Source organism: Falco peregrinus, chromosome 7 (genome assembly GCF_023634155.1).
Source record: "Falco peregrinus isolate bFalPer1 chromosome 7, bFalPer1.pri, whole genome shotgun sequence".
Classification (NCBI taxonomy): domain Eukaryota; kingdom Metazoa; phylum Chordata; class Aves; order Falconiformes; family Falconidae; genus Falco; species Falco peregrinus.
The window spans coordinates 26395052-26410762 of record NC_073727.1 but is presented as its reverse complement, the minus strand read 5'-3'; the positions used below and the strand labels follow the sequence as shown (position 1 = coordinate 26410762).

Sequence of the window (15711 nt, the reverse complement as noted above, 5' to 3'; positions counted from 1 at the left end):
GTTAAGAGGGCAAAATTCTGAATCAAAATGGGTACAGTGATTAGAACTAGGATGCAGAACACCAACCCGTTAAGATTTACATTCTCAACGGCCAAAAATGCACTTGTGTACAGCTGTCATTTATATTTATTGTATGACTAACCCTTCTAGCCTTCCTTCTTAGCACCATCTTTTCTTACCCATTCCTGGTCCCTTGTGTAATACATATCCATGCACTTAAGAATACTTGATCATTATTCATGTCAAAACAACATTTGCACAAGTGAAGTGATACTAATGAACTGTAACTCTGCTTTCCTCCTCAGTCAACTGGCTGTTTTTCCAGCTCCATACTTAAAAGAATTCTTGTGACCTACACTCAAACTTCATGTCTTTCACATTTGTTCAGCAAGTACTTTCCAATCCTAAAGAATCCAGGTGAATTCCTGAGGGGGTGACTGGCAAGCTTTCACTCCTGATTGGTGGGATGCTATCATTTTTAGACATGGAAGGTGTTGAGAGCATGTTGTCTATGAGACCAGCACTTCTTTCTTGAACCATGAAAGTCTGGAAAGAAAGCCTGACATCACTCTACAAGGAAATGATCTATTACTCCTCAAAGAAAGTTATGGTGCTAAAAGAAGCTCCATTATGCTGTGTATTCAGAAAGCCTCAGCTTGAAGGCATTGATTCTTTCATTTATATGCATCTCATCTATGATCTCAAATAAAAATGATAGACAACATTTTAATTGAACATCTTGATACTCAGAAACCTCACTTCCTTTTTATCTTGGTTAGCAGAACACCTGCGGCAGAGACAGTCCTAGTTGTACTGGTGGCTACCCCTTTCACGACAGAGCCTGATGAACAGTTTTGAATTGAACTGAATGTGCGACTGACACCTAACCCTTTCCTCCAGTGCTTGTTCCTACTCTGGCACTGGGCTTTTAACTGATTTAATTGTGCTGGCACAGCATTTGTGCTGGCACAGCATTTGTGCAGCTGCACTGCAAACTGGATGGAGGAATGGATCCAAGGTCAAACAACTCCAATATAGTTATTTATTTTTTTAAAAAATTCAGGTTGGTTCCCTGATGTCAGCCACCAAGCAACTGCATAAACCTTTGTGCTGGCATGGCAACTACTGCTACAGCCTTAAGAGTGGTAAAGAGCACAGCCAACGAATGCTACTTGCCACTTGCCATGACAATCAAGAGATATTACATATGTTAATTAGCTTTCCTTTCAAAGCCTGTACAAGACAGTCTGCCGGAAGCTGCAATTTAATAAGTATTTCTAAGACCAAGGGATAAGAAAATGCACATCTAGTCAGTACATATGATATAACATACATATGCAAATATGATCAGTTGTGATAGCATATGAATTAACTAATGACAAATTAAGAGATTCTATCCACCTCTTTGTGACAAAGTAGGAAACTTTTCAGAACTGGAAGCAATACACTACTACAGTGACAGTCATCATGATGAGACACTTGGTTTTTATTAGAAATCAGTTGCCTATACCAAAGTTCCAAAACTCTTCCCTCTTCCTTTTTCTGGAATCACAAAAGTGAACCAATATGATACTGAACTTGGAAAATTAAGGTTTCCCCAGGTGTCACAGTTTAACTCGAGCTGTTGACTAAGCACCACACAGCCACTTGCTCACTCCCCACCTCCCCAGATGGACGGGGAGTGGAATCAGGAAAAAAAGTAAAATTTGACAGTTGAGATAAGAACAATTTAATAACTGAAGTAAAATAAAAATATAATAACAACAACAATTATAATGAAAAGAAGGGAGATGGGGACAGGAATAAAATCCAAAGGGAAGGGGGTAAAACCCCTCAAGCAAGTGTACAATACAATTGTTTACCACCTGCTGAGTTCCCAAGCATTGACTGGCAGGCCCCAGCCAACTCCTCCCAGTTGGTACACTGAGCATGACCTTCTGTGGTATGGAATATCCCTTTGGCTAGTTTGAGGCAGCTGTCCTGGCTGTGTCCCCTCCCAATTTCTTGTGCTCCTCCAGCCCTCTTGCTGGCAGGGCCCGAGAAACTGAAGACTCAGTTTCCCAGCCACAACAGAAAACATCAGAGTTATCAACATTATTTTTGCACCAAATCCAAACCAGAGCACTGCACCTGCTACTAAGAAGAAAATTAACTCTATCCCTGCTGAAACCAGGGCACCAACAGAAACACTGAGCAGCTTTCAGGCAGCTCTTTAGAACAGCATTCAGCTGCATTCAGCCTATCAAGTATCGATTTCACCCCATCACTCGGGCAAACCACATAAAAAAACATGTAAAACTCGGGGGAACAGAAGACAAGAGCATCTAAATAACTCCAAGCAAGGGATGGGTTTGAGATGGAGATAAGCTTAATCGCCACAGCGGGATCCACCGGCCGAGGTCCCGACACACGCCCGCCCTCCCCAGCTCCGTCCCAAACACCGCGGGGCAAGGCCAGGCCAGGCGGCGGCAACGGTCCCCCCGCCGGCCCCACACCCGCTCGCTTGCACCCCGCTTCCCCGGCCCGGGGCAGCCTAAGGCTGTCTCCAACGCCAGAGGCCGAGGGTGCGGCTACAGCAGCAGGCGGACACGGCGGGCCCCGGTCCCTCGGGGGCGGAGGGACACCTACCTTCACAGCTACTTCCGGGGCCGCGTCGACAGCCAGGGCCGGGGGGGCAGCGGGCGGCGCCCGGAGGTGCAGCACGGCGTCGCGGCTGGCGAGCACGGCGGCGCGCTGGGAGCCGCCCTCGGACTCGGGCTCCGAGTCAGGCTCCGAGTCGGAGCCGCCATAGGAGGCGAGCGCGGCGATAGCCGCCGACATCTTGGCGCGGGGGATGGCGGGACGAGCAGGTCCTGGCAGTTCCGCGGAGTTCGCCGTGTCCCTTCCCCCGCAGAACGAGCGGGTGGGGCTGTACCTTAAAAGGTAGCTCATTAAAACGAAAATACGCTCTAAAGGATAAGTTATCGACTTATATGGGATATACGGGTGTCTGAGGGAGTGGGTTATCTCCCTTTGCTGTTGTTGGTGCTTAACCTTTCAGGACTCCCAGGCAGAACTACAGGCTCCAGCATGCAACGCGGCCCAGGCCCAGCGGGCTCTGCCGAAGGGGTGACGGTCCGGCGGCACGGTTGCCATGGCGCGGACTCTGTCGTCCTGCCGCCTAGGCGGAGGAATTCCATGGCACCACTCTTGCCGGGGAGACGAATGCGAAGGGAGCTTCCCGCTGCCTGTTCCCGAGGAACACGCCCCGGCCGATGACAGGGGCACGAACCCGAGCGCTCGTCCGCGCTGGGCGCCGCGCCCCCTCCCTTACGGCCTGTCACGGGCGCTTGGGGTTTCGTCCCACGCCCGCCTGCGCCTCGCGTGACGGCGGGGGGAAAACGTTCAACAGCGGGTGGGCGCGACAGCTCGTGGGCGCCCGCGTCCTCCCGCACACAAAGGGCTTCCGCGAGCTCTTCGGCAGCGAGGCGGCAGCGGAGCGGGCCGCCACACAGCCTAGGCGCCCGGCGCTGCAGGGCTGCTGCTGCCGCCCGGGCCGGCTGCGCCCCCGCCGCTTACTCCTGAGATCCCACCGCCTCAGCCCGAGGCGGGCTGTGCCGCGGGGAGCCCCGCCCCCTCCCGCTGATTGGCCGCCAGCAGCCGGCTTCGGGCGCATCACAACGGCGGGCCCCGCCCCGCCCGTGCCTGGGAGAGGGAGCCGGCGGGCCGGACTGTACCACCTGCCGCCCGCGGGGTGGGGTGGGCTCGCCTTCCTCACGTCGCGGGGTTGGGGGGGCGGCGCATGGACCAGCCCGAGCATCGGGCGGGGGGGCCGGGGCCGACGGCCGGGTAAACATCCCTGCCTCCCGCCCCCCCCCTCCCGCCTCGGCGCGCCGGGAGAGGCCCCGCCTCCGGCGCGCACACACACACACACACGCGCGCGCTGTCCTGTGCCTATTGTGAAGCCTTCGGGGGAGCTCCGCGCCGCCGCCGGGGCCGCACGCGCCCCGCCGCCTCCCCCCGCCCGCGGAGCCGCCGGCCGGCCGCGGCGCGCGCGGAATGGCAGGCGCCGTTTGAAGTTCCAGCGCCCCAACGGCTGCGGGGGCAGCGCGAGGCGAAGGCGGAGGGAGGGGCTGAGGCGAGCGGCGTGAAGGTGCGAGGCGAGGGGAGGCAGCGCACGGCACCGGGCCGGCCAGTAAGTGCCCCGCACCCTTCCTCGCGGCCCCCGCGGGGGCGGGACCGAGCCCGCGCCCCCGCTCCTCTTCCCGGCGCCGCGAGGCGCGCCCGCCCCACAAAGGGACCGGCTCCCGCCAGGTGCCGGCCCCCTCCCCTTTGTCCGCGCCCGTGCGGCGGGGGGGGGGGCGGCGGCGGGAGCGCGGGGAGCACGTCGCGGCCGCGGAGCCCCGTCCCTCCGCCGCCCCCGCCGGCAGGGGCAGGGGCAGGAGGGGGCCGCGTTGGCGCCGGAGCGCGGCGCTTTCCTCTCTCTCCCCTCGCCGCCCCGACCGCTCGCCCCGCTGCCCGTGCCCGGCGAGGGGGCGGCGGGGTCGCCTGGCGGGGAAGGTGGGGTCAGCGGGCAGCGGCCCGGGCGGGGGGGGCGGCGGGGTGACGTCAGCCGCAGCCAGGTGCGAGCTGCGGGGCGGGCCGGGCCGGGGGCGGCGGGCGGGCTGAGGTGCGGTGCTGTCCCCTCCCGGTCGGCCGGCGCCGCGCCGCTGGGCTGGCCGGGGCTCGGCGGGCAGAGGCGGGGACGGGCGGCGGGTTCGCCGTTGGCGGGCGAGGGGATTCGATCCGCTGCGCGGCGGATCTGCCCCCGGAACACTGCTACCATTGTTCGGCTGGCGGGGGATCGCGGCTGGCGGGGGATCGCGGCTGGCCGGCGGCGGGAGGAGCACGGAGCTTCCAACTTCTCCGGGCGGCAGAGCGCCCGTCCCCCGGGGCGGGATACATGGCGAGGGGAGCGCGGCGGGGCTGGCTGCAGCGCCGGGTGGGCGCCTCGCACGGGCTGGCACCTGGAGCAGCGCGGTGCCGTGACTTCCTTCCCGGCTGCATGTGCTTCCAGAATTAAAGTGAACATACAGTGACATCTAATTGTGGCACGGTGGCATTTAATCAGATTAAATGCGCGAGTCTGATTTTTTCCACCCTTCTCAGCAGTCGCGGTTTTAAACGGGTACCTTAGCTTAAGAAGGTGTAACTTGGCTTCTTTTTGAAAAAAATGGTAGAAAAAATGTAAGGGTAAATAGAAAAGTGTGCACGGTGTACGGAGTGTGGAGCAAGATGCTGCGTTTAGGTCTGTTTTACTAAACAAGGACCTGCCTCTTCTTTGTATGCTAGAATCAGGATCTTAGGTAAAAGTCCCACATTTTCGACACTGAGACCTTTCTTTTTGCATCTCCAACAACTGAAAATACTACCCTTAACTAGCAGTTCATATGGTAATGAGTTAGACTTTCTCTTAAATGTATGGATGATACATCTGCAAGTAAGGAAAGCTACATGAGCTTCATGTGAATCACTGCTTATTAATATCTAAAGTGGGTCTTCCACTGCAGTCCATTTGTTTATTAGCTGTAATTGTTAACTGATTCCATACGACTGCATTCCTTTTTCTCTTGGCATGCCGATGCTGGGTGTTGTCTGAAGTTGAAAGGTGCGCTTCCTGAAAAGTGAAATATTTCAAGATCTATTTGTGCAACCAGTCTGTGACATTTTAGCTGGAGAATTGTGTTGAAAATGATTGAAATGGTTCTGCTTTATTATCCTTGGATCCAAAATGTTTGATTGACAAAGCTTTGGTAGTTTGCTTAAGTATGTTCAGCTACGTTGTGTCCAAGCATTGCCAGTGAAATTTAAGTCATATGGGATTCTAGATGCTTTCATTGTAGATCCTATGAAAATTACTTACTGGTTTAAGTTAGTTGCTTTTCTGGTACCAGCAGGCTAGTATATAAGCAAGCACACAAGAAGTCGTTCAGTGGAACACTGTTCTGAAGTTTCTCTTTGCTTAAATCGTAGCAAGGACTAATTTTTAGCAAGCATGCAGATGCCATTTTTGAATATGAAATACTGACTTGACTATGCTTCAGATCTGTAGATGGATGATATACATGGTTATCTAAAATCTGGTTTTACTGAAAAAGCTGAGGAATTGCTGCTCATCATCTATGTGGAGATAATATCACATAGTGACTATTGACTGTATATTTGTGAGTTGAAGAAGAGGCTGATTAGTATAAAACAAATGAAGAGTGATACAGCTTTTAAAAAAGTCTTTTTATTGATTACTGTATGCCGTTAAGTACGTTCTGTTGTAATTGGGTTCCAGAAAACATAGTATGTTATGTGCTGGATGCTGCTGGTTCTCCAGGCAGGGTGGGAGGTGATTTCGGTTATTTGGCTTTCCTTTGCATCCAGCTTTTCCGCTGCTGTTTTTCCTTGCAGTCACTGCACCTCTCTTGCTTTGGTTTCTCCAAAGGAAGATAAAAATTTCCTGCTTTGTACAGCACTTTTGCATATAAAAAGGGCCTTTTGGCACATTTGTTACTAGTCCAGATGGTGAATACTATACCAAGTATTACCATGCCTTCCTTTTTTCCCCAGGTGAAAGAGGAAGAAGTATTTTAAAAGACTAGTTCCTTGAGCAGTAGAAGCCTGGCATCTTACCCTTTTTCTTCTTTTTTTTTTAAAAATATCACAGATGATTGTAAGCTCTAATTGATTTTTTTTCCCCCTCCGTTTGAAACATTTATAGTCTCATCCTTTTGTGGGTCATCTAATGTGTAATAAGGTCTTAATGCGTACTGCAGCCTTTCCCTTGGTCAGGACGCTGCTAGCATCTTGATTTCATGAACTTAGCATTTTCTTTGCCGGTTATCTTTGAGACCTCTACCCTTCTGTCAGATTTGATTGGATTCAGCCATCTAGTTTTAAAGCGGAGGAACCCCCCTCTCCTCCCGCACCACTTCCTCCGTGAGACTAACTTCCTTAAAAAGCTGGGGTAAAATACTTAAGTTTTACCTGAACATTTTACAATTTTTCTTTCACTCTTTCTTTTTTCCCCTGTAGTAGGTAATGGAAGTCTATTCCCCCGTGTTCTTATATGTATTTTATCCTACTTTCTTTTCCCTTTACTTGCTCGTTCATAGTTCTTTTTTGTTGCTTTCCATGATGGATGTTCTTTATATCAGACCCTGTGTTTTCTGTTGGTTTTTCTTTCCCAGAGAAGATGATGCATATAATCCTGCTGCTTCTGTTTATATATATATATATGTATTATTTATATATTTTTTTAACACTCTTAAACTGCTATCAACCCACTTGCATGTACACTCACTTCTCATCCACCAAGATCTGTAAGTCTGCATTTTGGAGGCAAAAAAAAAAAAGCACCCAGATACTTCTCAGACAGAGGGTTGAACTAAAATACGAGGCTCTATTGTCTGTGGGAAATACAGAGTTTGAAAGAAAAGGAGGTTTTTTTTCCTTTGTTCCTGTGCCTTTGGCCGCTGAGAAAAGGTGTCATGATAGAAGTCTTATCGAGTTGCTGTTACTGCATCACATTGGGCCTTTTTTACAACCTTCTGCTTGTGTGTCTGATGCATCTTAATGTACTCAATTTAACTGCTTGGAGAGTGAAGCACCTTTTATAACTCATGCTCTGCTTTTTCTACCACCTAAGAGCCTCTGACTGCTGCAAGGGTGATAATACCTCTTTTCCAGTTTTTGTTTTTTTGGACTGTGTCCCAGACTCTCAAAGATACCAAGGCGCCAGATTGCAATAGGAGTTCTGTGTTCCAGTACATCTGTGAATCAGTCTCTTAAGTTTTTTGGGAGAGATCTCGAGGTCATCTGACACAGATTACAGGCTCTATATTTCATGTTTACAAGACATGGTTTCAAAGTAAAAAAAAGATATGGGATAAGACTGGAATGACTTAGACCGTGGTACTTATTTCAAATGACTTTGCAAACAATATTTTTTTTGTAGAGCCACCTCCTCCCTAGAGGTCAGAAGCTGTGTAGCCTCTTTGAGAACTACTCAAGTACTTAAGCAGTGCTGTGACCTGCATCTTACGACACAGGTTGAACAAAGAATCTGTCGGAGAGGCAGCAAAATGTAGTTACAGACTTCCAGGAAAATAAACTAATTAGCATAATTAGAAATTTGCATATATTTAATTTTAGATTTTTTTAATTCTCTGAAAAATGTTTTTTTAAATCTGTTAAAGGACAGAAAACGTAATCAAAAGCGTATACGTTTCTAAAGATCTATCTGTTAATGTAGGTGCCTGTATTTTTGAAGGGGTGGGAAGCTAAATTGAATGCTAGCTTACTTATGCTAGTATGTTGGTATAGTAAATTACTGGCACACAAAGAACTACAGAATAACAAAGGTAGTTACATTTCAACAAAACAGTTAATGAAGAGCAGAAATAATGAAGTTTAAATGAGTTAATACCTGGCTGTTGATGTTAGATTTTACGTTAGATGTTAGTTGTTATGTTAGATTAGTTAGTTGTTAGTTATTAGTAGTTATTAGTTAGATTAGTTAGTAGTTACGTTAGTTAGTTTGGATTTAGTAGTTAGTTAGTTGTTAGGTGATGTTAGATGTTACGATTGTACACATGAATTTAATCTTCTGACAGCAGGCTCCAAACAGAAGTAGGTTGTTATGAATGCTGTGTCTGACACTTAAAACTTACTAGAAAACAGGTTATCTATTCTAAAGCCAGGTGGGGTTTTTTGGCATCTAATAAAAGACATTAAATTCTGTTGAATCATTTTGTATAGCTAAGATATTTGTACTGTTTTTTTCCCTTTTTTCCTGCTCTGTGGTAAGCTGCATTCATTTACTGGGAGTATTAATAGAGTCTCTGTTCTCTATCTGGCTCTTGTTTTCACAGATTTGGAGAACCTCAATGTACTTGATTCCAATTTGATAGAAATTGGTCAGTAGATTTTAAGTTACTGAAAGAGAGCTTCCAACAAATACACTGCAAGTGATCTCAAAATTTGTGCAGGAAACAGGTCTGAAAATTGTTCGGCACTCTTAAAGAAAAAACATGTGCATGTAATTCTCATCCCTTACAGTTGCAACTGCTTGTAGATAGAAGCATACAATGACAACAGAGACTGATGCTAGACTCAGTAGTACTAACTAGTATTACTAACATAGTTAGTACTGCTTCTGCAAAGGTAATTGCGCCTCACTAATCTACTAGGGTTTTTCATTGCAGTAATAGCAGAGCAGATTAAATTTTAATATAGTTCTCATTTGCATATACTTTTTAAAGGTGTAATGGAAGGTTCCTTACACCAGGCTATTCAATAAAGAAGCCGTGATGTGAGAGGTAAAATAGTTTCATGGGTCACAAAAATCTCTTGAGAGGAAATAACAGTAATAAATGCTAAGTTATAGGAGGCTTAACATTTTGTCTTAAATGAGGAGGTGTTCAATATTTTATATTAATCTGTAGAATTTGATTTATAAAGTAACAGTATTTGCTGAGGATTCAAAACTGTTTCATCGAATTCAGACATACTGGAAAGGTCACCTGAGAAGTGTAAGCAAGCTGTGTGAAAGGACTGCAGGATGACAGGTAAAACTGATTGTTGGTTTGTGCAAAACTGTGTTTTGGAGGCAGAAAATAAGATACCATTTATATGTGTCAAAGTTCTTAAATTAGTAGTAATATAACAAGAACGTTTGGACATCATTGCAGTTTGCTGAGGTATCATTAACCAATTTATAGCTGTAATCAGAAGTGGGGAAGAAGCACAGAAAAGGAAGTACCATTCTATACAAATTCCTTAATTCTTACCTGCTGTTCAGAGTGTGTTATTAACTGTCAGTTCAGAAAAGATGAATCAGAGCATTGTGGAGTTTGATACAAAGGATATGGCAGAGTTTTTCAAGGGATTGAAAAGATTGAAATAATTTACCCCAGGAAATGTAACGCAGATCTAATAAGTGAGGATTGGGAAGTTACAAAATAGTTGCAAATTTATGCTCTCCAATAGCAGATGTAAAAGAAAAATGCTGCATTCAGTAAAAGGTGATTTGTTGAAGCCATACTTTTTTGGAGGGAGGGAGGGAGGAATTGAGAATTTTTCCCAGCTTCCACTCAGTGTACCTGTATTTCTCTCCGTGTATGTGTGCATGTGTCAGTTACTCAGTGTTGGACTGTTTCTCTTGAATACACAGAACCAATTTAAACATCTTGCTTTATTTGCTTCAAACCAGTAATTTGAACTTTGCTCTTTTTCATCAGATATGACTGCTCAAATAAATTAATATTCATTGCAGTGAGGTATTCTTGGTCTCCGATAGCGGAAATTAATTTTGTAATTTCTGGGCTTTGGAGTAGTTTTCTGGCTGTTTGATGTAATGAAGTTTTATACAAAATGAAACAGTTCAATTCAGGGGGATAATGATAGAATTTCTTACATCAGTGTGTTAAATATGGAAATGGCTTGTAGTATGGGGATGGCCAGTTTGAACACAAACCATGGATGAAAACTGATGTTTGAGGAGAAGCTGTCTTCGATCAATACGATAAGTTTATAGTGAAGGTGTATAGCAAAGGAGCATCAGAGTTCTTTTACTGGTGGAGTCTTCTTTCACGTTAACTCTTTTCTTTAGTATCTGTATAGCACTGTATAATAGATGCACAGGTTATGGAAAAATGGAAGAGAGATTGACACTAAGTTACTTTACTGGTAGTACTTTCACTAAATACTGTATGACAGTGGCTTGTCCAGCAGCACCCAGTTGCCACCTATAAAATAATGGCTATGGAATGGCCAAAATCAAAGTTGTCAGCTGTATTTCTGCAACTTGGTACTGTTCATCATTTGAGGGTCCAGAATCTTTTACCGCTAAACCCATTCAGGGTGGTGATGTGGGTTCAGATAGACTGTCTGCCAGATCAGCTATACCAGATAAGCAGAGTCACTATTGAAGAGCCATTGTTGGTAGCTGAGAGCAGTCTTCCACAAAATTTTCTCATTATCATAAGTCAAAACAGCACCCTTCATAATGTTTTGGCACAGACCTTCAAATATTTTTTTTTAAAATAGGAAAATAACTAGTTATAAATAACTTGATAATATGTGTGAACTTAAGTAGTTCAGCCAGCTCTCGTAAAAATGGCATGCAGAGTCAGCTTTTCAGTAAAAAAAGGAAGTGCTTAACTTGTTAAATCTTGTTCACCCACTAGCCACTGACTCTGTGTGCAGAAATGCTTAGAGAGGTCTTTTACGCTCAGCTGGTTCTGCCTTTTTGTTGATATTAAAGGAGAGGGCTGTGATTGAAAAACTTTTCCAATTGTGATTCCATGTGCAGTTTTGAAACTTCCTAGGCTTGAGAACACAACCAAAAATACGGATTTGTCATAGGTGCTCTTTCTTTGGAAGCCTCTCCTCAGGAACAAAGCCTTTACAGAAGTTGTGTAATTTGTGGAGAGGGAAATCTCACTTCTGTGCCTCCCAGCTACCCAATATGGCAAATGTCAGCCCTTGCTAGTAATACAAGACAGTGGTATTCATTACATCTTAATACACCAAGCAACGTGCTCTAGTTAATCCTGCTTTGGACAACCTCAAATGTTCTATGATTATATGATCTTCATATAATAGCAGGAAGAAAAAATAATTCAGGAGAAGTAATAGGTAGCCTAGAGTGCTGTAGAGGTAGTAATGAAAGTTTCTGACGTTGCAGTCTGATCTGAATTTGTTCTTGTGAAAATACATCAAAAATGATACAGTAAGTATTTGGTTTTGCAGAGGATTTACATTGCAGCTGAAGAATGGCATTATATGGCAGAATACCTATGCATATAATTCATATACCAAATGAACTGATGTTATTCCATAGTCTTGAAGATTCAAGACCACTGTGCTCTGGAAACTTCAGATGTAGCTACCCACTTAAAACAATACTGTCTGCACCCCCAGGTAAGACAGCAGAATGCTTTCTGTGGCTCTAGCTAGCATAAGTGGTCTATTAAAAACATAGATTTGAGTTGTAAAGGATTTAACGGTTTTCGTTTCCCATGGGAATGAACTTCAAGCAAATCTACCTTCAGCAAGTTCCATGATACAGGGACAGGTTCTGTACAGTTCAGTCCAAAAAGAGTATATGTTCTACCAGCTGTGATGTTTCCAGTAATGGAAGTCAAGTATTGGGGATTATCTGTGGCTAGCCTATCGAGCTAGGCTTTTATCCATTCTACTCCTAACTATAAAAAAGATTGTATATCTTTGTTTACGAAAGGAGAAAAGTTTTATTAACAAGGAGAAAGATTTTTTTTTTTTCTCGTTGGAAGAGAATTTGACCTCTGTTCCATACCTGTGGCTGCTTTGCTGCTAAGAAGATTATTTTATTCCAGGATGACAAATGTACATGTCTTTAAGCTCTGGACAGGTTTGTGTTTTTCCTACACACTCATCTGTCTTACCTGCAGGAAAGTTCAGAATGGGGCTTCATTATTCAAATCTTCACAAGTACTGGCAGTATTCATAAAAAGATTTTATAGTAGTGATGTTACATCAAAGGGGAAAAGGAACTGTTACGGCTCCTGAGTCCTTACTTTATGCCTCACATAGCAAACTCTGAGTTGCAGTTGGGGCAGATGGGTTTGGTTCTTAACATCTGCCATACTTGTTAAGATTCTTGAAGCACTAATATATTTATAGGCTGTCTTCTAGTAAACTCTAGGTTCCTCACAAGTTTACTGTCTGCATTTTCAGTAGAGATCTGATCAGTGTGGTCAAGAGATTATTCTCTTGAAACCTGCAGACCATCCCTTTGAATGTCTGTTGATTTGTTTTAATACACCATAGCATGTTATACCTTGTGGTGTATCAGTGTTGCCCAATGATGGGACATCTTGATGAATGTATACACTTGAAATTTTTCTTGGCTCTGAACTTCTGACAGCAACTGAACACACTCTCTGCTTAGACATTAGAGAGTTTCCATGGGAAACAGCCAGTTAACGATTAATGTTGTCCTAAAGCAATACTTGGTAAGAAATTTTATGTAGAATAACCTATTGGTAAAGTCCTTGTTACTTTGAATACTTTCAGACTCGTTCCCCGTCACATAAAATAGTCCCTTAATTCTGTCTTTCATTGTTCCTGGGAATACATTGAAAAGCAAAACCGTTTGTGTATAGAAACAAACTAAATGGGTCATCTTCTGTGTCTTGAGTATTTTCAGAAATGTAAGCACTTCCCCTTAGCTCAGTATTTGCACATGGAGCACTGGCTACCAATGCTGTTCTTTGAGCATGAATGTAGCATCCAATCCTTTTGTGTGGTACGAAGCAAATGTTTCAGTTTTTCATAATCCCAAACCATATGCTTGTTGTAGATATTCTAGCCCATCCTTGATTATAATGAGCTGCTTCACTCATAGCTAGCCATTTTTCCTTTGAAACCCTCTGTATCATTAGAGAAGGAATCTTTTTAGAAGAAAGATTAACTTTCTTAAGCAAAAAGATAAGGATATGATTTTAAAATGGAGGCAACTAGAAAAGAAAACCCTAAGAACTGTATTATGCAGTCATAAAACAGATGTTGATTTACTCTTCTGGTTGTTGGTCAGTTTTTGTTCGCTCTAGCTAACATGCTTCAGAACTAAGAATGTGTCACGAACAACTGGTTTAGGTCAAGTTGCTGAAAGAATCACCATCAAAGGTATGAGCAAAATAGTTTTAATAGGAATTTTAAGAGTGTGAGTTTACGAAGTTCAATGGCAAGGTTCACTGTATTACTACATAGGTAAATCACACAAAGAACAATCAAATTAAAATTAAGCTGGAATCATTTACACAGAGACCAAAGACATAAAAGGGTAAGGGAGATCCTCGCATTGGGTCATGAGGTTCAGAGTGGACCCCCTTGCTTTCCAAATTCTTAAGTGCGGCTAGATCCAATCTTAGTCTCAGACTCTGACAACAGTTTATATTTAAAGGATGTCTAAGGTTTATTGACAGTTTAATGTTGATCATAAGACTTTAGCAACACTTAATCATTGACTAATTTATCATTTACAAAGTGGATCAAGGATTCAAAATATTAATATTTTTACTATATTATTATTCTGAGGTTCCTTAAGACAATTCACACACATATGTATGCTGACACAAAGGATTAGCAGTATAGAGATATATGTGCAAAGATGTATGCCTGTTAAAAGTTCCTCTTGACTTCAGTGAAATACTCATGTTGAATTGCATTTCTCAGCGGGTGAAGGATTGAGCCTTGAGAAGCAGGAAGATCAGCCCAGGCTCCATTGTCAGCTTTTGGTGATGGTCACCCTAGTTTCCCAAACTTGGGAGTTTCTGAACTCTGAGAGGTGTCCCACTCAGAGGGAGATGCTGTTCACAGCCCACTGTGGTCCAGGAGAGCTCAGAGGGCCTCACTTAGGACTGCTGTTTTATGAGTTTGGAGATTACTGGCTTTAGTTATCAGTAATTTTCCATCCTGGCTGCAATCTGAGTCTGTAATTAATAGAATTAAACAAAAAAAATCCATTGACGTGGTATTGTACCACTCGGAGTCATAATAAAGAGTGTTCCCAAGCTTGTTAAGGAATGTTCAAGGCAGGCAGGTGGTGGTGGTGTTCAGATAAGGAATGTTTCTGGTACAGCCAGTGCAGTTTTCCACCTCAGCTGTGCAAAAGTTGCTAGTACGGTCAAGGGACATTTAACTGCCCAAGTCATGACACAGAGGCTAAGGCCCAGTGGGGATTCATGAGATCATAGGGTGGCCTGGGGGAAGGGGTAAGATGCACCATCACAGGATGCTGCTTGATGGTAACCTTCTAGAAGGCTGAGAAGGACTTTGAAGGACAGGTTCTTCTCTACCTGTTTTATGCCTCCTTTTTCAGGAATTCATAAGCATGCACTGTAGCACTTTCAAACATGCACTATAAACATTTTTAATCTTTGTTTCTGACCTTCCTCAAAAGTTTCACTTGCAACATAAGGCTTTTCATATATTTCTTCTGACTTGCAACTTGCCTATTTTTCATTTTTGCAGGTTAGCAGTTTGTTAATTTTCAAGATGTTAATGTCCATTTAGATACCAAGGCACATCTGTTAGCCTTATTTTTAGAGTACTTGGCTATCTCTAAGCTTGAGTTGCAGACAGAATGATAGATGGTTTTGATTTCATGTTGGAACACAAACAACCCTTTTTTACATTGTTCTTGAAAAGATTGTGGAGAAGCCTAATTCACCTGTACTTGGGAACAGTACTTTGACTCCAAAGATACACTTAAAAAAATATATATTGTGTCAGGACCTTACTTCTGTAGGAATGCTGAAGTATCTGGAGTCTTGTAGAAAGACAATGCATGTTCACTACACAGACTTACAGACCTTTAAAATGCAGACATTTTAGGATACCTAAAACAGACAATAAAACCTTTGAATATAATGATAATAATCATGTAATCATGTTGTTCAGATTGCAGTTGGGTTTTTTTTCTGCCTTCATGAAAATTTATAACTGGTAAATGGTGGTCTCAGTGTAGTGCATGTATTAATTTTAGGTAGAATTATGCAAGTTTTGGAGGTAAGATTTAATAAATGACATGCAGATCTATTTAAAATAGTAACTTTCTAGATTTAATGGGGCAAAACGATGCTAATTACTGATACGTAATAATTTTTCTTTTATTATAAATGCTTTGGGTTTTGATGTAGATGTAATTAGAGTGCGTTG

The 15711-nt window shown here is 44.2% G+C and overlaps 2 protein-coding genes across 3 annotated transcripts in view; one reads left to right on the top strand and one right to left on the bottom strand.

Moving 5' to 3' along the window:
* CDC40 (cell division cycle 40) overlaps positions 1–2857 on the bottom strand; it is a 40477-nt gene extending 37620 nt beyond the window's left edge. Inside the window, exon 1 of the mRNA XM_013304539.3 lies at positions 2629–2857. Within this exon, the coding sequence (XP_013159993.3) occupies positions 2629–2820 (192 nt within the window). The 5' untranslated portion in view covers positions 2821–2857. The remainder of the gene's footprint in view (positions 1–2628) is intronic.
* An 875-nt stretch (positions 2858–3732) lies between these two features.
* The window catches only part of WASF1 (WASP family member 1), a 99611-nt gene continuing 87632 nt past the window's right edge, over positions 3733–15711 (top strand). The window contains exon 1 of one of the 2 annotated variants that reach the window (XM_055811189.1): positions 3733–4174. The gene's annotated coding sequence lies outside the window, so the exon portion shown is untranslated. The remainder of the gene's footprint in view (positions 4175–15711) is intronic. The other variant, XM_055811186.1, reaches the window with a different exon arrangement.